Source organism: Harpia harpyja, chromosome 12, assembly GCF_026419915.1.
Source record: "Harpia harpyja isolate bHarHar1 chromosome 12, bHarHar1 primary haplotype, whole genome shotgun sequence".
NCBI classification, from domain to species: domain Eukaryota; kingdom Metazoa; phylum Chordata; class Aves; order Accipitriformes; family Accipitridae; genus Harpia; species Harpia harpyja.
The window spans coordinates 5,271,758-5,295,114 of record NC_068951.1 but is presented as its reverse complement, the minus strand read 5'-3'; the positions used below and the strand labels follow the sequence as shown (position 1 = coordinate 5,295,114).

Here is a 23,357-nt window from a genome sequence, read left to right as displayed (position 1 = left end):
ATTCAAACAGGCAAGGTGTACTGCAGGAATTTACCATGCAAAACAATGTGGAAATATGTGTCTACATTTACATCCATAGCTCTACATGTAGCTGGATGTGCATATTGACATCTACACACACTTACAAATATCTGCATGGTTGGTTGTAACGTATTGGTGCAAATGTGAATTTGTACCTTAGCCTCTCTGATGTTACTTAGCAAAATACTTCCTCTATCTGTGATTTCCCCAGGTATCAAGTAATCAGACTACGTTTCAGCACCTTTTTAGAAGATTTCACTCACCTCTAAAGTGAAGGCTCAAGAATTGAGGTAGATCAAATTTGGCATTCCAGATTCATTTTATGGCAGCTACTTCTCAAGTTTCTCATATTTTTTCTTACAAAGATTTTTTTTTTTTTCCCTTGTGATAGCCTGCATACTCAAATGCATACGTTCACTTGTGATGCCTTTGCTGGAAAAGTTCCTGCATGATGTTTGTTGCCACGTTAAATTTTGTTCTAATTCTTCTAATCTTTGCTCTTTCTTTCTGTAACCCATGGACAGTTCTACATCTTAGAATGGCTTGGAATCGGCACTGTGTCACATAACTGTTCTTCAGGATTCTTTTTCCCCTTTGATAAATATGTTACTCTGGTTGGATATTCTAATTGGAAAAGGCACTTATTCCAGCAGGGCAGGAGGAGCTCAGTAGTTCTTTCATGAAAAAATAGCAGTGGTCTCACCATTAAAATCTGATCTCTGTTGTCTTGAGATCTCGGTCCCATGATTCCTTGAACTAGAGAGATCTATTGATGGATGCTCTCTCCTTGTTCTGAAGGTGGCATATGAACGTTGACTGACATAATTATTTTTTTGTTCTGCTTTTGGCTGTATTATATGAACCTTCTTCCATAACTGGGAATGGAGTGAGTGCAGTGCATTTTAGTGACTGTCTGTTGGGATTTCTGATACCTGATCCTGTCAAGGATAACAGTTTTTCTGAGAGGCATTCGCAGGCTGTCTGCAGTCATCTTGCATTATTAAACAAGTAAGAATTAACTTCTGCTGACAACACTGTCTGCAGTATGTACCTCTTTCAGTTTTGTTGCTGTCCTGATCTACTGCACAATTTACGTTTACTGCACTGAATCTATTAACGTGTTTTAAGATTTTGCATGCAACTTCTTGTTAAAACAATCTGTGAAATAGAGACCCTTTTCTCTGTTGTATATTTCCCTGAGAATGACTTTGTTGGCACATGTTTACCAACCTGGGACCTGAGCCAGTTAAGAGGATTCAGTGTGTGGTAGGGATACTGAAATGCTAAATCTTAAAGACTGTAATGACTTGACTCATTAAATTGTTGACAGTTAATGGGCTCAAGCCAACATACATAGGGAAGATCCATTACAGCTGTAAGCAAACTGTGATGATCACAAAAGCCTTGCTAGGGATACCTAAACAGAAAGGGACGCATGCTTGGATGGTCCAGGAATAGTGCAAATCTATGATCTCTCTGTTTTTGTTTGTTTTCAGGCTTCTTTAGTGAAGTTGTTCAGCAAAGTCAACACAGCCTTGTGTTGACTACCTGCCCTAGGTTAATTATCAGCTTTCCTTCAGCTGGTTTGAAGAGAAATGGTCCTTAACACGAATTCTCTAGGCCTAGATGTACCACAGCCAGAATGCCTTGGCAGCATGCCACTGTGGTTGCACTTAAAGAATGGGAGGGAGCACAAGAAAGGAACGCAAAGCTGGCCTGGTCTAACAAGTATGCATATCAGGAGAGGGCTTGGCATTCCTTGTATTTTTTTTTCCACTGTTTTTTCAGCAGCTTTTGGCTTACATTAGATTTTAATACTGTAAAGTAAGAGGGAGGGATTGACAGCTGCATCTCAGATGGGTTCCTGGAAGGCTGTAGTTCTGTGCCATGAACTTAAGTATGACCTCACCAAGTATGCTCACAACAAAAAAATTGTTTTTAGCATGGTTAAAAATACATTTGCTCTTCTGGGTTTCAACATAGATGTTACATTTCTAATCCTTTGGGGTCCACTACTGTGCATGATATACACATCTCTGTAGATTTTTTTTTTTTCCCTGCTACATATGTACTTAGTGCTCATAAAATCTTTAGCATTAATGGAAGAAGTAGAGCATGATACTGTGAACACTGGTATTGATAATCAGTGTCCACCCTTGGGGCCCATTCAGTTTAGTTCAGTCTTCCACAGAAGGTCCAGCCTCTGGAGGTCCTGCTCAGCATCTGTAACTTCTTTAGACCTTAGCCTTCTGAAGAGACTGTCAGCTATCCAGCCACTGCAAATCATTCTGTGGCATCTTCACACTTTTTCTTTTGAGCATGGATTACAATTTCAACAGAAGTTATGCTAATTCATTTGCTGTGTTGTGAGAGTAGGATACAAGGAAAGGTTATGGCTGGCAAGTAAGTCCTGTCGTCTGACTAGTGAGTTGAAAGAATTATATATGTCACACCTTGAGTAATTCATTCTCCTTCTCACTATATAGAAAAGGGGTGTTTGTGGGGTTTTATTGGCAGTCCCACAAGTGGTTAGTGCAAAGGTATGAGTCAAACTTCATGCTTAGGAAGAAACCAGCTAATCTGCTTTATAGAGATGAAATTGTTCATTCATTCATTTTTATACCTTTATTACTGAGGAGGAAGGGAAAATAATGTAAAATGTTCAGATAACAAATAGTTGTCTAAAGATTTAGCCATGTGTCTGTCTTAATTTATTACCTAGTCACCATGCTAGAAGTAATGCTTGCCATTATTCCTTTTTCTTTTTCCTCAGTTTGATCTGTAAGCTCCATAAACAGTAATCTCTTATCTATGACTTCTGCTCAGGCTGTAGCTATATTTTAAAATTCATACCTTACCTTTCACTGTAGACTTGGGCTAGTAGACTAGTCTTTCGCCTGACATCATTTTCCCTATCACAGTGTTAGAATGTTCTGACTTATGTTTCGTGCCACTGTCAAAAATAACAGATTGGTTCTTCCGGTCATGACTCTTCTACAGTGCGCAGATTTTAGGTGTGTTTGCTCTGACTCAGTGATTACATTTTATAATTACTCCGGGCTTGCACCCCATACTGTACTGGGACCCTGTTATGCTATTTCCTTTTGTGTTACAGAAATAGAAAGCAGGTGTTAAAATAATAAATGCTCAGTGCCAGGATTTATCAACCAAAGAGATTATCTTGGCTAATGCAATCCCTCTGGTGAATCCTGTTGAAGAAAAGCAGAAGTCACTCTTCAGTCTATAATAGAAGAAAACCTCTTTTTCTTAGAGATATGTTTCAACAGCAGTTGGAGGACATTTGTATCTGTACCTTTGAGAAGGGCAAGCCGAGTATCCATCCTAATAAGATACAAGACTTAAGAGACCGTAAGATGACTTTTAGAAAAAGAATGCACTATCAGTGATCCTTTTTTATAGAACTTATATGGCTTATCCATTAAACAAAGCATTTTGTACTTAGCATGTCATAAGATAGAAGTAGACAGGAGTTTTGTTTAATGTCATCCACGTAGACAGCTGTATGAAAACTTTTAGCTTCATTCATAAAGTGTCAGAGCAAGAACAATGAAAAATGTAGGATTGACAACTAGCTCGCCCTGTTATATTGAAATATTAGCAAAATTTTGTTTCTGTCATATTGAATGAACTCCAGGTTTTTTTTATTTGAAACAATGGATTCACAACTAGCTAGATTAATTTCTGTATGTTTTATTTTCAATCTGTTTTGAGCCTAGGATGCATATTAGTATATTATTTCTGAATTTGTTTTTAACCCTCTTGTTGAAACCAAGATATTAAGATGATTCTGTTAATTATCCATGTAATGGAAACTGATTGCTGGAGTTATTCAGTATTCTTGTTTCCCATGTACATCATGACTCTATTAGTGAGGAGCATCTTGATTTCTTTCTTTGAAAGATCGGCTGTTGGCCAGTTTCTGTGGGTAGGCCTGCCTCATGCAGCTGCTCTTACAGTACAAGTCACAGTCAAAAATACTGGTGATAAAGATACTGTACGTAGATCATATTTGTGGCTGCAGCTTCTAGATGTAGCAGTGGCTATAAGGTTTGGTTGTTTTTTTCAGTGTTTGCAAGGAACTAGCACGAGGGGAATTTTGGAGATCACTGGAACAGTTTTTTAGGAATAATAAAACACCACATCCTTACTTCAACAACGAGAATTAGGTTTTACTAGTACTCAGTGTATCCTGTACGCCGTTTTTATAATACGGATGTGAGCCTGCAATGTACTGACTATTCTCAGCACCAGTTGAGGCTAATAAGAGCTGGGGAATGCTCGAGTTTACCCAGGAATAGCCCCAGAGGATATTGGAACAAATCTGATAGACAGGACTTTTCAGAAGAGACTTATGCTCATGATCGTGGTCAGGTTTTCAGGGGAGTTCAGTCTCCATTTCAGTATCTTTCAGGTATCTAAGTTTTCAGAAGATGCTGAGCATTTCTGAAATTTGGTCCCCTTAATTCTTGTGACAGCTTAGTTAAGAGCAGTCCTTAACCAGATGCGTAAGTGTATCTCTACTCAACCGTGTACTTAGATCTATGGGCAGGGTCCGTTTGCTCCATGGTAAGCATGCTTCGGGTGTTGTCAGGTGGGAGCAAAATGAATTTTGTCTTTGCTTTGGAGGCGTTTGGCTGCGCTTGTCTTTGCTGAGGGTCCTTCAGCCCCTCTTCACTCCCAGCTGCATTTCAGTATTTTGTTTTGAACTATACTAGTGTATGGCCTAGAAACAGCTCTCTGGCCGTTCACCCCCCTGCAGCCACGGCTGCTTTGGGGCACTGAAGCTCTGCTCAAGTTTCCAAGCTAAGTTCTTGTCTGCGGTGGAGCTGGGTTCCTGGCTTCAGCGGGGCTGGATGAAATCAGTGCTGTTCTTTGCCTGCAGTTTGCGCTTGCTGCCCCTGGGTGGCTTACCGTGCTCGTTGAGTCACTCCTCCTTTCTCTGCGCGCTCGCTCGCTCTTTCTCTGCCTCTCTTTCTCCCCCTCCTTTTATTCCAGCAGTCAGGCAGCTAATTAACTGCCCAGGCCGGCCTTCGGTGCATAATATTGTAATGAGTTAGGAGGGAGAGCCACGGCTGCTTCAGCATGAGCCGCAGCCTCTGTTCCTGGTGCCAGGAACTAGGAAGGAGCTGACTTCTTCCCTTTTTAAGTTGACTGAAGCGGAGACGTTAAAAGCAGATAGAGGCAGGTCCGCCTCTGACACCGAGCATGAGCGGGGCGCCGGGGTCCTAGAGGAGCTCGGGGAAGAGCCGGGGGAGTGACCGAAGATGGGCAACCAGCCTGGGCGAGCGGAGGAGCACGACCAAGGTCTGTACGGACCGTAGGAAATGCCGGGGCTGCTGCCTGCGGCTCTCGGGGCTCTTACTGCGGGGGATGGGGTTTTGTTCTTCGGGGGCACGGGGCTGGGGCCGGGGGCCTTTAACCGCCGTGTCCCACTGAGCGGGAACGGAGGCTGTTGTCGTAGCTAATGCTGATGGCTTCGAGCCTGCTAGAGAGATTACTGCTGTTTACCTTGTGCCTTGTAAATGCTGTTTGTTACTGCTCCGTACCTGAAATCACAGCACTGTCCTTAGGGAAGATTTTCTGAAAGAAATCCTTTGGTTGGAACAGAATGCCTACAAGGGAGGGACCTTATTGCCTGACAGATATTATTTTACATAGTCTGCATGATGCAGCTAAAAAGTTACAAAGCTTATCTAGTGATGTACATACAACTTGTCAGGATCTGCAGCTCGGCTGTGTTAGCCTTCACCTTTGTTTGTGGCCTGAGGCCTGAAATTTTCCAGGCCTTAGAATTTAAAATGATGCCTTTGTGGAAGGTCTTACCACCATTGTCCTTTCAGAAGTGTAGTGCTTTGCATGTTAATCAGTAGCAGATTTTATAGAAAGCTAAGAGCTAGTATCAGGTATATCTAATTCCCCTTGTGCCAAATGTCTATGCTGTACGCTAGGAAGGCTAGTAATTTGTTCCTGATGCCATAGTACTGTTTTGGTTGCCTTTTGATTTGTTTTGACTGTTTCTCAAATGCCGAATGAGAAAAAAACAGTAGGCCCACTGATTTCTTCTGTTTATTTCTTAGTTTCTCTTCGTGCTTAGAACCTTCTATCGTACAGAAAACTGGAATCGGTTGTATTTCCTGGCACTCTGTTTGTTACTGTTGCCATGGGAATTTCATTCACAAAATTCCATAAAAGTTGTTATTGCTTGATCAGGGTTTCCTTATAACTTCAGATTAGATATGTAGCTATTGGTTTAAAAGCAAATACATATGTACTTGATCTCTAGTATTTTGAGGAAAAGCAAGAGGCAGACAACGCTGCATTGCTACTCTAGGATCTCTCACAATAGATCTGCCAGTGAGTGCTGGAACAGCAGTTAGGTGTAGTGGAGAACTCTCTAGCACTATGTTAATCAGCAGGCTAATGAAGAACACAAAAGCTGCCAGTATCCAGTCACCAGAAGAAATGCTGCCCTAAGGGAAAGTTAAACTTTAGGCTGGAAAGTATGGCTGCCAACATCCCCAGCCCCTGAAATCTATATTCCACTGGCCACTGCCAGCTATAGAAGTTTTGCTGGAACTAAACAGATTACTGTCATTTGAGGAGGGTTAATACTGATAATAAACTAAGGGAGAGATGGATAATGGCATGGGGAGGTACACTGCTAACTTTTGATCAGAGTTTGAGAAAACTGACTTTGATTTTGCAGGGCCAGCAGTGGGATTTGAACAGCTTATTACTATTAACATAGATGATAAATGAGCGTGCAGACCCCCTGTGGGTTTTGAAAAATCTCTTTCATCCTTTGTTTTCTCTTGTCCTGTGATTTCTTTTATTTTTTTTATTGAAGGGGAAAGAGTTATGCTTCTGTTGCACCTAAACAGTTATAAAACTATTCTCAGTTTTTAAGTGTAAGCTGTCCTAAGTCTTGTTTTAATATGTCCTGGCTGTTCGTGAGGTATGAATATGACTGAAAAACACAGAGCATTTTGTATTGAACTACACGCTCAAAACTCTGTTTAATCATGAAAAAAGTTCCAAGAACATTCCTGCTGACAAAATGAATTCTGACATCATATTCCTTGTTGTATGTGAGAGCTCTGGCTTTGGAAGTCAGAGGATAATGTCAAGACACGTGAAGCAGAGTTTGTGTTGATTTTGACAACTAGGATGAAAACACTTGTTTTGCACATTAGAATGCGATACATGGAATTATCTGTGTTGGGCTTTGTTTCTGCTTTGATGAACTTAATTCAGCTCTCATTCAGGAATACCTACATCTTGAATAACAGTGGTACTCTAAGTTTGGTCCTTATGGATTAACCGAAATAAACCCCAGGAACAGACCTCTCTGTTGATCTAGCTCATGAGCCAGCTTTAAATACAGACAATCAAATCTTGACCTGTTTCTCTGAGCATGATATTCAGGGTCATCTCGTTTATTTTTCTTTTCAGGAAACTTTACGGACACTGCATGGTTCATCTGTAAGTCTTTCACCCCAAACTTACCATCTTGGGGTACTGGGGACAGATTTTTAAAACACATGTTCCTCCTGTTGGTGTCACTGGACACTGAAGTCTTTAAAAATCTGATCCTAAATGCCTCTGTTGTGATATAGATTACAACCTAGAGTAAAATACTTATTTTCATATACTTATGAGAGTATGATGTACTTTAACAGGTTTTCCTGTTCAGTGTAAATAGGAGTAACAGGACATGGGGATGCTAACATTTTGGCTAACGAGTCTACAGTTCTATGACAAAGATACATTTTAGTTTTGAAACTAAATAAAATAATACAAGTCCCAGAAGCAACACTTTCAGAGTCTGACAGTGCCCATGTGAGTGATCCTGACTCTACAGCTAACAATTAAGGTTCGGGATATGAAGTTACAGCTGTGATAACCCCAAGTTCTGGGTGGGCTGGTCAGTACTGTCAAGGAACAGAAAGGAAATTATTGCCCCTAAACTGAGCAGTTTGAAGGTAACACGTATTTAATACAGGGGAATCAGAAAGAAATGTAACTAGCTGAGGAAGGGATTGTGGAGAGGTGAAGACAGAGAAAGGAAAGACATCTTCCATTGCATCTTTCTTGCAAAGTAATCCACTGCTGGTGTCTAATGGGTATGTTTTGAACAGAAGATTTACAAGACTCTTAACAGCCCAATATAGCCTCTTTTTAAGTTAATCTACATGTTGCTAAAAGTGTAAGAGTGTCTAAAAAGGATTTTAAGAGATCACTTGTAATAATGTTAGATTCTATAGGCTTTTATTTTAAACTACTTTTTACAGTCATTTGTAAGAACTTTTTGTTTTGTGGTGTGTGACCAAAGTTTGCATCCCTTGTTTGCCAAAACTGCTACTTGCAAGTGGTCGCTTTTCCTGCTATACCCAAGTGCTCTGAATATTCATATTTATAAAGCGTGTGGAGGTTTTAGAATGAAAACACCTATAAAGTAGTACAGAAAATGATGTAAAACAATAGTGAATATTGCTGCAGTTTGTCAGTAGAGTTAGTTTTCTGCTTTTGAAAATGGCTACCCCCAGCTGTGAAGGAACCATTAGTATATAAAAACACAGGCCAGAGCACCCGTGAAATAGTTGGAACATTTCATGGGAGTTGTATGGAACAATACAGTGTTATCCAGTGCACCATGTTTATTGAGAGAAAGCCTTTCACATGTTAGTTTGCCTTGGAAACAGTGAGGCAGCCTGTATTTCTGAACAGGAGTGCTAAGATTCTTTGACATTGGTTGACACAGTGATGGTGGGGTTTTGTTTATCCTCTAAACATCTGCAGGTGATGTGATTAATATTTTTGGGAAGAGGTGGAAAAATGACTCAATACATAGAAAAACTTTCTTGAAAGAAGCAGTTGAATGGGAAATGTTAACTTCTCTAGTTGGAACAAGGTGACGGGTGGGGTTATCCAAGGGTTAGACTTTTTTTGGGACTGTGCTTATTTGTAAAACATGCTTACATGGCTTGGATGAGAATATCAAATGTCAGTGCATACACTAAACCAGTATTGATCTGTTTTCTTATGTGTGTTCTGTCCTGGCCTAGAGGCGGCTTCATTTTATGTTTGAGGAAGGGATTCTTCGGTGTAGGATATATAGTTTGTAAAACATATGGAGACTTTCAAGATAAAGGTTATTGTAGAAATATGTTATTTCTTGTGATTTCTGTTTTTTGTTTTTTTTGGGGGTGTGGTCAGATCTCTTCTGGGTACTCTCTTTAGTCTCTCTCATCTGCTTCTTTTCCTTTTTCCTTTCTTCTAAACATGGGAGCCGTTCACTTTAACTCTGTTATATGTCAGCACACCATTTCTGCCAAGCAAGAGCTCAAGAGAACAGATGAATTTAATGATGGTGTGGGGGGAAGGGAGAGAGGAGAGAGGGGCCAGCAAAGCTAATGAATCACATAACAGCTTTCATGGAAATACCGACAGCAAGTCATGTCCTCTTCAAGCTCGGGCAGCGAGCCGTAGACCTTTTGTTCCCAGTAGAGCCAGCAAACCACAATTTGCTCTCCAGTGGATAGTTTAATTCCTTAGTCACCTCTTCCTCCCACGAGTCATTCTTGCATGGGGGTTTTACAAATGCTGTCATTCCTCAGAGTAGTAACACGCTGCTGATTAAACTGGTATTGAAGAAGTTTGTTTTCCTCTGGAGGGTAATTTCTACTTGACTTAAGCTTCTCTTCCAAGGCCAATTAGGGCCAGCTCTGTTGATTAGTCTTGTGATGTGACTTGACTGGACTGACATTATTAAATAATTTCAGAAATACCGACAAACACATGTCAAATGGCAGTAGTCTTTTCTGCTCTGCAGGCCAGTGAAAGGAGTACAGCCAAGAGACTATGTCACAATTTGGACTGGCCTCTTAGAGGAGTTTAGTCATGAGTATGACTAACTTGCTGCCTCTGAAATTATCTGTTTGAGGCAGAGTTAAGTGATAATCTGAGGTCCCCTGATCCCAAGATGAGAGGCCAATGAATGCTAAATTAATGGAAGAGATCATCAACAAGTGCTCCTACACTAAGGCAAGGGCCTTTACAATAGTTTTCAGCATTGACTGGGAGGATGTGCTGAGTGGGAGTACCTTCTCTGTGGGCAGGACCAAGGCTTTTACAAGAAGAACTTTTAGGGCATGGTAGGCAGCAGGATGTGGTTTATGCATTTTGTTTTGTGTTAGATTGTTTTGCTGATGAAAATTAAAGCCATTTTTGGATGAAGGCAGGGAGCTTCTGCTGGGAATCTTACTGAATGAGCTGGTCAGCAAGAACTTGTCCTGTGGTTAGAGCTCTGCAGACTATGCTTTTGCCCCGGTGCTGGTAGTGTTTTAGGATCTATGAATAGTTGATCTAGTATGATAGCAAATGTAAAAGCTAATTTTCTTGAAGACTGTTTTATTAGTTTAGTTAATGTGCTGCAGTTGGCTTGACAGTGGCAGAGTGATAAGGAAACAGCCAGTGGATGGTTGTGATTGTGCGTGTTGGTTCTAACACAGTATTAAATGACTCAAGGGAAAAGGGTGAAAGGAAGAGGGAATAATGCTGGCCTTGGAGAAAAGCAAAGCTTACTTTTTTTTGTTTGGGTTGTATTTGGCTGCACAAGATCTTAAAGTTGTAAAGCTAGCCAAAGAAATTTGAGCAAGTATTGCACCTTGGTCTTCCTACTGAAACCTGTCAGAGCCCTGCAGGTATTCATGAGTTTGTTCAGAAGCGGTCCTGTATTTTGAGCTTCTACTAGTATTTCAGCAAAGTAATTTCTGTTATTTTTTTTCTCTTTTCAATTTCTCCTCTATTTTACTGATTTACTCTTCATAAAATTTCCTGATTTCCACAGGGAGTGTAGCTTTCAGAACAACATGAAATTGTAAAACTGAAGCAAAGTACTTATCTGATTTCGTTGGCACTTGTTTTGCTTGAAGAGGACCTTAACCTGATTTTTCTGTGACTCTCACAGATTGCCACTAGTTGATTAATCTTTGATACTTTCTTTTGATACTTTCCCATGCTGTATCTCCAAGCAATTTGAGCGTGACGATTAAAGATGATATAAAACTGAGGATCTCTGATGATAATAGACACTGCTAGACTTCCCATGCATCAGCTTTTTTCTTCCCATAATCCAAAGTAGACCTGTGTTCACAAATCTCTTTTGCAATGTTCCTTCTATTATTTTTCATGGAGCCATAATGTTTTTCCATAAGCATCAATAGATATGGATTGCATGTTCTGAGACAGCATACTCTGTCCTTGTATGATCTGTGCTCATCGGTCAATTCTCTTAGGCTATAGAATTGCAGCAGAATGGCGGTTTTCTGCCCTTTTAATCAGTCTGCATAGCACACAACTAACAAGCTGTATATTTTTGTCAACAGCAAAATTTAAATGTAAAGCTCTTACAGGCAAATTTGATTTTGATGACTGGAAAAATATATTCTTGGTTAAATGTAAGGCTAACATGAGTTTGCAGGGTCCAGTTCTGAGCATGCACAGGGGATGTGTTGGCTGAAACAAGGACATACATTCTTCCATTTATTACCAAGATGAAGAGCTGTGTAATTTTTGTGTCTTGAATTGAATTTGTTCAATTGCTTGGAAAGATTATTAGAAACTAAGTAAATAGGCCCATGTCCTGTGAGTAAAGTTATGTTCCTCTTCCTCTTGTCCTGCTGGGTGCTTTGGTGCTGTTAAAAATCATCAGTGAAAGTAGGACACTACTGAATCAAGCAAGAATTTTACCAGTTACTTCAGTGAAGTCATATTTATTAATGTATGGAAAGGGGCTCTAGGAACAGGGTGCAGTTAGTTGTTTGACATATTTTACTTATGTTGGCTGACTTTTCTTTTTTCCCCTACTGAATTGTAGTTTATCCTTAACCTTTCTTTTGCATTTCTTTGCCATGGACTGGTGATTGATATTCAGGATAATTTGATGAATGGTAATTAGTTATGTTTTGATTGCTTTCGATGATCTGTTCCATTTCTAAACTAGGATGATACCTGAAAATATAAAGGCTACTTCAAAAAAAGACAAAATGGTTATTGAGCAAACTCTTACTCTTTGAGGACACTGCCCTTCTTCACACCTTCTGTCTCAGGACATTGCAGTAGGATTCTTGAATTCAGCTGAACAACCTGTAAGGCCATATGATTTTCTTACAGCCTTTTAATTTTGACCTGTTTACCTTTTACAGGTAAAAAGGTCATTTTGCCTTTTACCTTAATGGTTTCCTTTAGATAGGTTTGTGCAAAAGCGTCTTAATACACAGCTGTTCCAACAGGAGTGCGTAAAGCAAATGTGAACACACCAAGGTAATGTTTTTGAAATGCCATAGAGAAAAAGGTAGAAACTAAGCATATTCCTGATCATCACTGTTTGAACTGTCTCTGACCAGTCTGACTGGAGAAATCTCATCCTGTACTAAGGATAGAAAGCTGTTTTAATTAACATGAACAAAGTAAAATGCAAAGGTGGTTTCTCCTCTGCATCTAGAGGATATTCTTTTGTATTTTTCACACCTTAAAGGTCTTCTGCATTTTGACATTGGAGCATTTATACTGACATGTAGAAATCCTTATAATACCATATAATTGTGCCTCTTATATTCACTTTTGTAGGGGTTGTTTCTACAAGAGTGTGGATAATGATAAATTTGTTGGCAGAAACCTAGTTCTTTGCAAGGCAGAGAAGAGAAGAGAAAGACCTTCGAAAGTGTATCTGAATATTTACTCTCATAGACAAAAACCACGTATGATTCCTGAAATAAAGCAGAGGAAATTCCCTATGCTTGTGCAGAACAGAACCAGCTCAGCAGTAAGGTCTATTAGTCACAGTTAACAGCTGGTGAGGATGAGACTGTGAGTTTGCACGAATACCAGTCATGGCGGGGACTGGTATTCTCTGCTTGGAGAAAGCTTACAGCACCAGCTTGCTGAGAGTGCAATAGCCCTGGTGTTTGTCTGTCCGTGACGTGATAGAATAGTTGCTACATTGCAGCCTGTAGAGAAAAAGTAACATTTTACTTGTTCAAGGGCAAATTGTCAAAATCCTGTTTTCTCAGAGAACAAAAAGAAAAGCATGAAAAAATTATATGACCAAACAGAAGTGGGTCTAAGTCTTGTTCCCAATAGCATGTAATGTCAGCCATAATGCTGGTATTCTAATGCTGGAGAGGGATAAGGCACTGGTGTCATATCCATCCCCATCTGCAAATATCAGTCCTTGAATGGAAAAAGCGGTCCAGAAAAGTGGTGCAATTTAAATAAATCTTCAAAGGTTTTTAAATCTTCATATAATGGAAGGTTGTGTGCAGAAGATGGCCTGCTTTCGGCTGGCTAAAGCAACGTGCAGAAATATTTCGTGTATTTCCAGGCCTCCTAAAGTACATGGCAGCAACTTTGGTTAGCCTGAAGCAGAGTATCCACTTGGCTATCCATCGGTCCTAGGCTTACAATCTATCTTGCCCCAAGGTGGGAGGCACAAAGCTCTGATAGTATTTCTCCAGGCTTTTCCTGAGCAAAAGCTGGTGAGGGTGGAGGTGTCAGAAGGGAAGAGACAGTGCTCTGTGAGAGACTGAGGATATTTCCACAGTCCTTATCTTCTAGATCTTGAGAAATGCTGCTTTTGTAAAACCTTGTTGAGTTTGAAGAATGGACTAATCATGTTAGAAATTACTCTCAGCCTCCTCCACACATAGTTTCTTTGAGGCTGCTTGACTGTGGAAAATCTTTGACTGATCTTTTAATTAAAAGCTCTTTTTTTTTTTTACCAAGGAGTTGAAGCTCTTCCTGCTTTGAAGTGGGCAACTTTTTATAGATAAACATCTCATTATGTTATGAGATTTATTCCTCTCTCCCCTTCTGTCTCATTTCTTTTCTTGATGCATCTCATCCTGTGTTGTTAGTTTTAATGATTTCAGCCCAGTTCCTCGTATCAGCTATTCAGGATAGTGCTAGCTGCCTCCCTTATTGCTATACTAGGCAGAGCTAAAGCTCTGGATGAGCTGTGGAAACTAAATGGCAGTCCTTTCCCTACCCCCTCACTGAAGCAGGCTGGAAACGACAATAAAACTGGGTTTATTATGTGGTCATCACATTTTATTAAACAAAAGGCAGTTGTAATACCAATGCAATGAATACTGGTTATTAAGCATTAAGCAAACAACTTAAAAAAAAAAAAAAAAAAAAAAAAAGGTCTTTAGCTTTTAAGTTCTGCCGTCTGTTTTAGGGGAGGAGGAGGAACCTCCTTTCATGTTTCAATTTTTGATCCTTTTTTTCCCCCCCTCTTTCTGGATTAGCAGAGTTTGAGAATTCATGAGGAAAAAGTTATTTTGGCTCAGTCAGCCCTGGCCTTTTGGCCAAGTGTGGGGCAGCATTCCTGGACTGGAAGGTTCAGGTCATGGTTTCCTAATACAAAGCACTCAACAGCAGTGCTGTGTAAAGGCATTTTCTGCTGCTCCATTCCTCTGTAGTGATTTGCTGCTCCCTCAGTGGTACAAGCTGAAGTGTTTATGGGAAGGACAGTGACTTAGATCAGGATCTGCCTTTAACAAAGAAAGCGAGGGCGGGGGGGAGAAACCCATGCAGGTATTTTTATAGCCAAATCAATTCCACGATTCAATTCACAGCATAACCTCATGAACAGTTAAATAAACAGATTGAATAAATTAGCCTTCTAATTGTGACAATGTTGATATTAAGCATTTCCCTGCTTAAAATTGCTTTTTCGTTACCCTTTGTGCTTATAGATATGATGTCAGGTAGAGTCTGGTAGATTAGAGGAGTGATCCACAGCACCTGACTTGACTTGAAGGAGCAGGATTCTTTTCACTTTTCTTTCCTATTGAATTCTTGGACCAGGAGGTTTTAGGTAACTCTTCTTCATTAACTTCCAGCCACAGATCGGATGTTAACATTCAGTTGTGAGAGCAATTGTATATACAGTGTACATGGAGGAATGTATCTACTTGCTACTCTATGATGACCATTATTAACTGAATTTATATGGTTAGATTTAGGGTTGGGGTTTTTTTTGTTTGCATTTTAATTTCCTGTACTTCTCGAGACACTCAACACTCGTATTCTATCTAGTATAACTGCCTTTTCCAGAAATGGAAGTACAGCTGTCTTGTCACCACTGTTAACCCAGTAATGGCTGAGTGATGAACTTCTGGGCTAGATTAGCTGGGAAGCCATATTCTGAGCTAAAGAGAATTACTTGTATGCAAGCTAGAATCAAGGAAAATCCTGGGATTCTTACTCCAGTTGGCGGTCATTTATCTCAGGAATAATCCTAGTACAGCTGTATGAGTTGAGAAATTAGTTTTCTGTGTTTACCTCAGAGCACATCCACTGCTTTTTCTGAGCAGCACCTTCCTGGGGGAAGTGTTAGTAAACTTCAAGGATGTCCCCCAAAGCAGTTGCTAACTGCCCTCTGGACAGCAGAAGCCTCAAAACTAGCAGGTAAGAAAACAAAGGAAACCCCAAACCTACCAAGCAGATCAAACTAAAACTCCCCTTATTTCAGTGAAACACCAGAGGTTTTGTCTCCATTCACTGAAAGATTCATATTTATGGATATTTTTCTCAGTTTTGTTTTTTTTGTTGGGTTTTTTTGGTGTTTTTGTTTTTCGAACAGTTGTCTAAAAAAGCCCCAGAATAGAGTTTAGCTTAAAATTAATTTTGCTGTAGGTATGAGATGATTATACCTGATCCCATGTCATTGTGACAGGTGCATAGGCAGGAAATGTTCCAGAACAAACAAAATCAGGAAGTGTCACAGTACACAGAAATCCCTATAATTTTGGTGTGCTAATGTCACAAGTATATAGAGTCAAGGCCCTCTTAAGGAATATAAGAATTATATTTTTTTTTAATCATGAGCTATAATGGTTGTGGAAACTGTAAAATTGGATAAAAAGAAGCAGCAAGTAGGGGTGACTTTATTTTAAAAAAAGAAAATTCTGAATTTCTGTAACTTCCACCAGATTAATTTTGGGATAATGGTACATATAGAAAGTTTTAGTCATTCTTTTTTGGGTGGTAGACAAGGGGTATAGTTAGCAGGTGACTAAAGTTTTTGGCAGGCCCAGTGGTATTAATGGTTCCCAAAAAAGGAGGCTTGTGTTTACCGGGGGGACATTCCAGTAAGTGTATGATATAGAGTTTCTCTGAACATTTGCTAGACCATTTGCTTTGGATGTCTCAATGTTTGTTACGCCGGGTTGCTGGGTACTCTAGAAATCTAAAGCAGCGCTGTGGTAGATTGCAATTACACTTGTAATCTGCACCTGCGCTGGCAGACATGATGTACATTGTTTGGTTATGCTGTGGGTTTTTGTATACCTCATTTCAGAGGTGAACACAGTGGTGTCCTCATAATTCTCTTGGTGCCAGCGGCTTATGGCACAGTGAAGCCCCTTGGATGCTTCTTGACTCTTGAGCAGATTTGAAAGGGAAATTTGTATTTGTGAAAGCAAAGACTGAGCATGCTAGCTAAGGATACATATGCACAGAACAATTCTTGCCTCTTCTTAGCTTTGCCAATGTACTTCACAGATACATCTTTGGCCCTTGACTTCTGAGAAAAAGTTCCCTCTTACAGTACAACCTGCACTGTTTTTGTATTATATTCAAGATAGGCATATCCAAGCTTGAGTTTTCATTTGAGACTTAGCAAACCTTCAGAAACTCCAAGTAAATGGCGTAAGAAATGTTCAGAGGAACTCTTTTGTATGGACACGGGCATGTGTCTCAGGGTAAAGAGATTTTAACTACTACTGCTGTTATTCAGAGAGGAATTGTATGTGAACGGGCCCATAAAGAGGAAAAAGTCAGCTGAAATTCACAATGAGACTTTGTGAACAGGATTTTTATCAGATCTAGTCTCATTTACCTTCTGAATGTGACCTTGTTTCCACTGTAATGGCATTGAGCTGTGACTGTGAACTTGAGCTTCAGTTCTTGTTGTCATGGCTGTGCTAAGAGCTTAGAACCACTAGATGCTGAGAATGGCTAATCTTCTTTTTCTAATTGCATTTTAACACTTTTTTGGAAGAGTTAAAAGTGACTTTCTATGTAAGAAGGAACAAGATGACAGAATTATTGATCGGGGTGAATCCAACAAGCTGAAAATAAAATATTTGTGATCTTTAAGAAATTCCTTAATTGTGCAGCAGAGATTCCCTTTTCTAAAACCACTGTATAACTTACTGAAGGGGACAGTGTAAATAGGGCCTTTTGTGGATTCTAAGAGTACTGGACAGTACATCTGTACGTTTTTGCTTGGTTTAGATGTTAAAATTTGACCTAAATGGAGTTACTTCAAATATAAGGTCGTCTCTCCTATTGGGTTACATTCCTGCCATGGGAGAGTCTCTTCTAGTGGCCACCCTTCAAAAGAATGTCCTACCAGTAGTTCATTTGCAGATTTAAATTGATGACAAGTAGTTTTGTCATGACTTAGTCTTTGAGTTACTAAAATAGCGCCTTTTCTCCTGTGCTTCTTGCACCCCAGATCTCTTGACTCATATCTTCTAATTAAAACAAAAAATAAGCCAACCTTTACAAAGTCTTCAGCTCTAACGTCAGTGGTCTCTGTAGTCTTAATTAGGAATTGCTCAGATCAAGATGCTTATTGCTGCTTTTTCTTTGGAACCTCTGGTAGTGTAACTTTTCACATACAGGTATCTGTTGTTACCTAATACTTTGTAATACAATTTTTATTTCTCTTTCTTTGGTCTCTTACTCTATTCCTCTGTGTCAAATACCAGTACCTGAGTTGCTTTCCTACACTGTCCCACAATGATTACATAGATCAAAATCTTTGCATTTAGTCTTCTAGTTTTTTCCTCCTGTTGCATATTGTACCTATTCTACAGGGAATGTAGTCAGGCAGTCCAGACAGTCTAACAGGCCATTACAATTCTTCAGAAAAAAGAGTTCATGTTATAATTACTTTTTAGTCTCAGTGTTTGTCAAGTGAATAGAAGGCCTTATTTGAGCAGATGCTTCTATATAATTAGTGCTAGATTATCAAAACCACCTTTGTTGTTCTGCAGCCATCTCCTTGTCTTTTTTAAAGCTAGGTGGAGTCCAAGTGAACCTTCCCAAAGAGTTGCTGACCTGTAAAGGTGTTGGCTCTATGACTAATACTCTGCAAACAGACTAATTCAGGAGAACTATGACTGGCCAAGCCTAGGTTTGCTTTGTTCGCTGTTGCATAAAGACCGGGTAGCAGGGAGCATTGTCTTTCTGCAGGACAACCCCAAAAGAGATAGAAAATGGTATGCTGCTCTTCTGAGTTACTGAGGATTATCCAAAGGAGTATCCAACACTCTGGTCACTGAAAAATGCTGATAGCTAACCTGTCCAGCTCGTTCCCTTTGTCTATCAAGCAGATCAAGCCATAATAGTTTGTCACAGTGTAATAGTGTCATTCTTTATCCTGACTTTTACCTAAGCTGATGGTGGACCAGAAGTTTTAGACATTTCACTCTCAAATATGAAGTTCTGAACAGCTTAAGCAGTTCTGAAAATAACAGAAGGTGCTGATCTGTGTCTCTTGGCACCTGTATCTCTTAGAAAATCGGGCCTTCTGCATCCAGTTCCATTCTTGTTCTAACCCCCAAGAAGCACTTAGAACTGATTCAGATCTTCTTCATGAGTTGATTTAGTTATGTGCATCCATTCATCAAGCTGTCTTACTGTTAGCATGCCCGGAGGTTTAAGGGTAGGAGCATTAAACAATGTGGCAGAACATTTATAGGGATTTTGCTTCCGTGTAGATATCTGTATGAAAGAGTGCAACAGCATGGGTGAGTGTTGCTGATATATCTGCCCTACTTTTCAGCAGTTATGTTTGCTTTTTCTCATGCTACCGTGAAATGTGTCAGTCTGTTTCCTGTTAATTAGGATATCAGAAGATCTCTGGTTAGCAGGGAAGTTGTTTTTTAACTGTTTCATTTGCTTAAACAAAGGGAAAAAAGGGCAGGGCAAAATAGGGCATTTCAATGAAGTAGACATGTATGCAAAACTCTGAAATCTTTTAATAAGAAAGTATTTTAAGAGAGACAAATGTACACCAATCCTTCTGTGCTGTATAGTCATCATTTCCCAAAGGGCACTCCTAGTTCACTCTTAGTCAGTCTCAGTATCAATCTCGGGATCAATGCTGGAGCAGAGTGAAAGTGATCTGCCAAGTCCTTTGGGTTTTCAGTTAAGCTTTGAGCTCTTAGTGGCTTAGCCACTTTTGGAAAATGGATTTTAAGCACCAAGTTAATTAGGTTCCTGAAAACTTTACTCTGAATTGACAAAAGACAGAAAATGTGGCTAGGCTCCCTGTAACATGCACTTCTTTATCGTACGGAGTGAACAGAGTGCAACGGCTCCGAGCTAATACCATCTTTTCTGATTTAGTTGTGACTAAATTCAGCAGATCAATGATGTCATGAAGTCACATATTAATGCATTGTGTTAAGTTGTTCATTGCATGGCTGGAAATCACCTAAGTGGTACTTGGGTACTGGTGTAATTTTGAAAATGGCACATAAAAGCTGCTATTACCTGCCTTGGAACACAGCTTGTAAATCTGTTGTGAAAGTCTGACCATTCAGTTCAATGTCTAGTGGCATCCTAGATGTCTTCAGACATCCCAGTTGCTCTCTGTCTGCCTCTCGAGCAGAGGACAGGTCTCCCACAGGTACTGTCAAATCTTTCAGTTCGGTGAAGGTGTTTTAAATATGCCTAAAGGGCATCTGAAATGGCAGCAGACATCTGTATTTTGGCTTCCTACACTAGGTGTCATAAACCAGGTGGGATTAAGGTACACCTGAGACTCAGGGTTTTTTGCATAAGAAGCTCAAATTTGGCTAAAAATAGTAATAGGACCTTACACAGGCAAGGCTGAGCACATATGAGTACATGCCTGCATTACCTGCCTGTTGCTGTATGTTACCAATGCTGCTGTGGATCCTCAGCAAGATCTTGGCAAAGCCTGAGTAAATGCAATCATGTTGAGTCCAGGATCTACCGAAGTCACAGCCAGAGGATAAGCTGAAAACCAAAACTGATAAGAAGGACCTAATTCAGTTAAGCCACGTGTGATAGAGCACAGTAAAATTGTATGGGGAGGTCTTTTTATTTGCTGTACAAGCATGGGCTGTTAATAGTATTCTCTGTACTTAGCCATTCTGCTAAATGCTTGCAACCCACTTGATGTATACTAACCTTTTCCTCAAGGTATCACAGGAATCACTTTTCTATCTGAGGCTTGGGAGTTCTGTTCAGATGGCAAAAATGTATTCAAATATCTTAGCACAAGGGAACAGAATTCCAGAACAACGGAAGAATCACAGTCTTCTGTTGGCAGGGAGGCTATGAGTTAGCCCATAATTTCTTGTTGTTATCTCTTTTTTGGTTTGCTATTCCTTTTTTGGTTTGTTATCCCTTTTTGAGGTGGGAGGGATGGCAGAGACGCAAGACAGTGAAATAGTTGGTCTCTTGCAAACGCAGGAGCTGGAATGAAAGAGATGTAACAGTCCTAGAGCAGCGGATAATCACGAGAGTACAAACTTGTCTGCAGGCAAGAGTTCACCTTTTTGAAATGTATGACTTTAACATTGCAGAGTGCTATGAATAGCTTTCTTTTATTTCCTGTTATCCTGCCCTTGCAATTCAAGTAAGGTATCTATTGTTTAAAAACATCACACCAAAGATGCATCTGTCTTCATGCTTTAGTCTTACATGACTGAAATGCTTTCTGAAATGAATCGGTGATCAGCATGCTTAAATTACATAGATAAACTCTACATGCAGGAGACTTAGTACCTACTTAAACTATGGAAGAATTAATTACTAACTTGAATTTTTAATATGTTGAAGAAGAAAATGTGGTGTTCTTAGCTTAAGAGTTGACAGGATTAAAATTTAGGAAGAAAGCACAAAATGGAACATTCCCTGCTAATTCAGTCCCTGGAACAGCAGAAGCTCATGGCATTAACCTTTGGGTTATTAATACGTTGATGGAGGGAAGGATTAAGGAAAGGGCAGGTTGTGGGACACAAATGGCACAAAGGCCAGAGGCAAATAATCTTATATTGACTCCAGTTCTAAAAAATAGATTCAAAGCAGAAAGTTTCTGAGGTCAAATGAAGTCACTTCCCAACTGAGATTCTTCCTCTGCTCTGGGATTGGAGAAGCAGGTATTTGAACTTTTAATTGTACTTAAGAGTCAAGTAAAATAAATGTAGCTTCAAGGCTAGTGCTTTACTGGGAAGACAGTGATATGTGCTATCTCAGAGCACATGGAGTGTGAAGGCAGATTAATTTACTGAATCTTCATTCCAAAATGTCATGTGTGTGTCCCCGGTGACTATAGTAAAATGTTTGTCACCTACTCTCCCTTAACCTGCTATCACTGTAATTACATTAGCTGTACTACATGGACTTTACTTCTGGACAGCTATCCTATGTGTTCCACCTTGGGGGATTGGGAAGTGGTTTTCTCCATTCCGTAGTACATTTTATTCTGCTTGTGGATGCCCTATGGGAGCTGATGTGGCAGGTGCTGAGAGCTTGGATCAAATATAGATCATTATGTGGAAAAACTGAAGAGTAATCCTGATCCTTTCTTCTGTGAAAAACATTGTAGCTATGCAGAAAATGGGATTAAAATGGCAAAAAATCATCGTGAGGGGTCAACTTTTATCTCATTAAAGTCCCGCTTTGTTTCTGACACCAGCGGAAAGTCAGCAAGTATTCCTTGGCAGAAAGTGGTGCAAAAAATAAAGCTGCACAGCAGGCCACCAGCCAGGAGCTCTGGGGTCCTAATCCTTACTGACTTGCTGTGACCTTGGGTGAGGCATTTCATTTCTCTCTGCTTCCCTGTCCTGTAACCTAGAGGTAACAATTATGTGTTTCAGAGGATTTGAGTTAAACAGCTATTAATTTTAAAGCACTTTGAAAATTATAAGCTCTATATACATATTAAGGTTTAATCCCTCACACCTGAATAGTATGGCTGGTACTGAAAATGGAGGAGTTCTTACTGGGTGCCAAGGTGAGAAACATGATGATGAGGTGACCTCGGTCTGAGCAAAACAGGTTTTCAGGCAATAACTCTCAGTGCAGTAATTCAGGAGTAATTCCCAGTTCCTCTTAAGTGGGAGAATGCAAGCTGAGCCCAGTAGCAGAGTGGGTGTGGGACTGGGAGAATGGGAGGTTAGGTATGGTGCAAAGAGAATGAGAAATATGCTGTTGGTCAGAGGTAGCCTGAGCTTGGATACGTGGGACAGTGGGAAAGAGGTTGTGTTCAAAGTTGACAGAAGAATAGTTAAGCTAACAAGTTGGACAGGGTGGATGAACAGTGAAAACGGGAATGAGGTGCCAATGCACCATTTTGACCAAACAGAAAGATATTCAATAATGGTTTGGGTTTTTTTCCGGAATGTCTCCTTTGAGATGCAGGGCTGATTGTTTTTTCTCTTTCCTGCTCAAAACAAGCAGCACTTTCTAGGAAGTGGAATTCTGTGTGATTCCAGCCACTTTAAGCAACAGCATAAATCGACCCTAGATTGGGTTCTGTAGCTTGGCAAGCATGTGTCTGTCTGGAGTCTCCCATAGCCAGTGTGGGGTACCGAGCTAATCATGTCACCCCAGTTCCTGCATTGTGGGTGCCTCAGCTGTGGGGCTGGCAGTTCCATTTATAACTGCTACACTGATCAATTTCAAGGTCATTCAGAGGGGGAGTTGCCCATAAAATAAATTTTAAAGTAGTGCTTATACTTGCTTTGGTGCTTTGTAATCAACATACATATGCATTCAGAACTATTTTTCTTCTGGGCTCTCTGTGGCTTTTTAGTATTACATGGCACTGTTTCGGAGAGTGGAGAGAGGAAAATACATAAACACTTCTATGTCATGAAAAAAACCAGGTAGCTTAATGGTTATTGATCGATAGTAAATGCTTCGTGATTTATGACAGAACAAGTCAGCAGAGCATGGACTCTTTACAAAACACATGGGACAGGTTGAGTAAGCTCAGAGCCTGCACTGGTTGTCAAACTGGTGAAGTACAGATAATCAATCCCAGTTAAATATATTTAATTGTTATCCTTGTATATATGTCTTCCATTGCTCAGGATCATGTTGCAGTTGTCATCTGGTGGTGATTAGAAGCACACTGGCATTGCTACCAGAAGTGCTACGTTTCTCTTAGAAAAAGGTGGTTTTCTCAGTACCATGCAATTTTTACCAGTGTGTAGTAGCATCATTATTTCTTGTAATGTATATAATACGTCAGCACT

General features: G+C 40.0%; 1 protein-coding gene across 6 annotated transcripts in view; it reads left to right on the top strand.

The window, feature by feature from the left end:
* The window catches only part of SPECC1 (sperm antigen with calponin homology and coiled-coil domains 1), a 102,273-nt gene that overhangs the window by 32,044 nt on the left and 46,872 nt on the right, over positions 1–23,357 (top strand). The window contains exon 1 of one of the 6 annotated variants that reach the window (XM_052803362.1): positions 5,009–5,346. The exons of the other annotated variants lie outside the window; for them this stretch is intronic. Coding sequence (XP_052659322.1) covers positions 5,307–5,346 — 40 coding nt within the window. The 5' untranslated portion in view covers positions 5,009–5,306. Of the gene's footprint in view, positions 1–5,008; positions 5,347–23,357 lie in introns of those variants that run through there. 6 annotated transcript variants of the gene reach the window in all.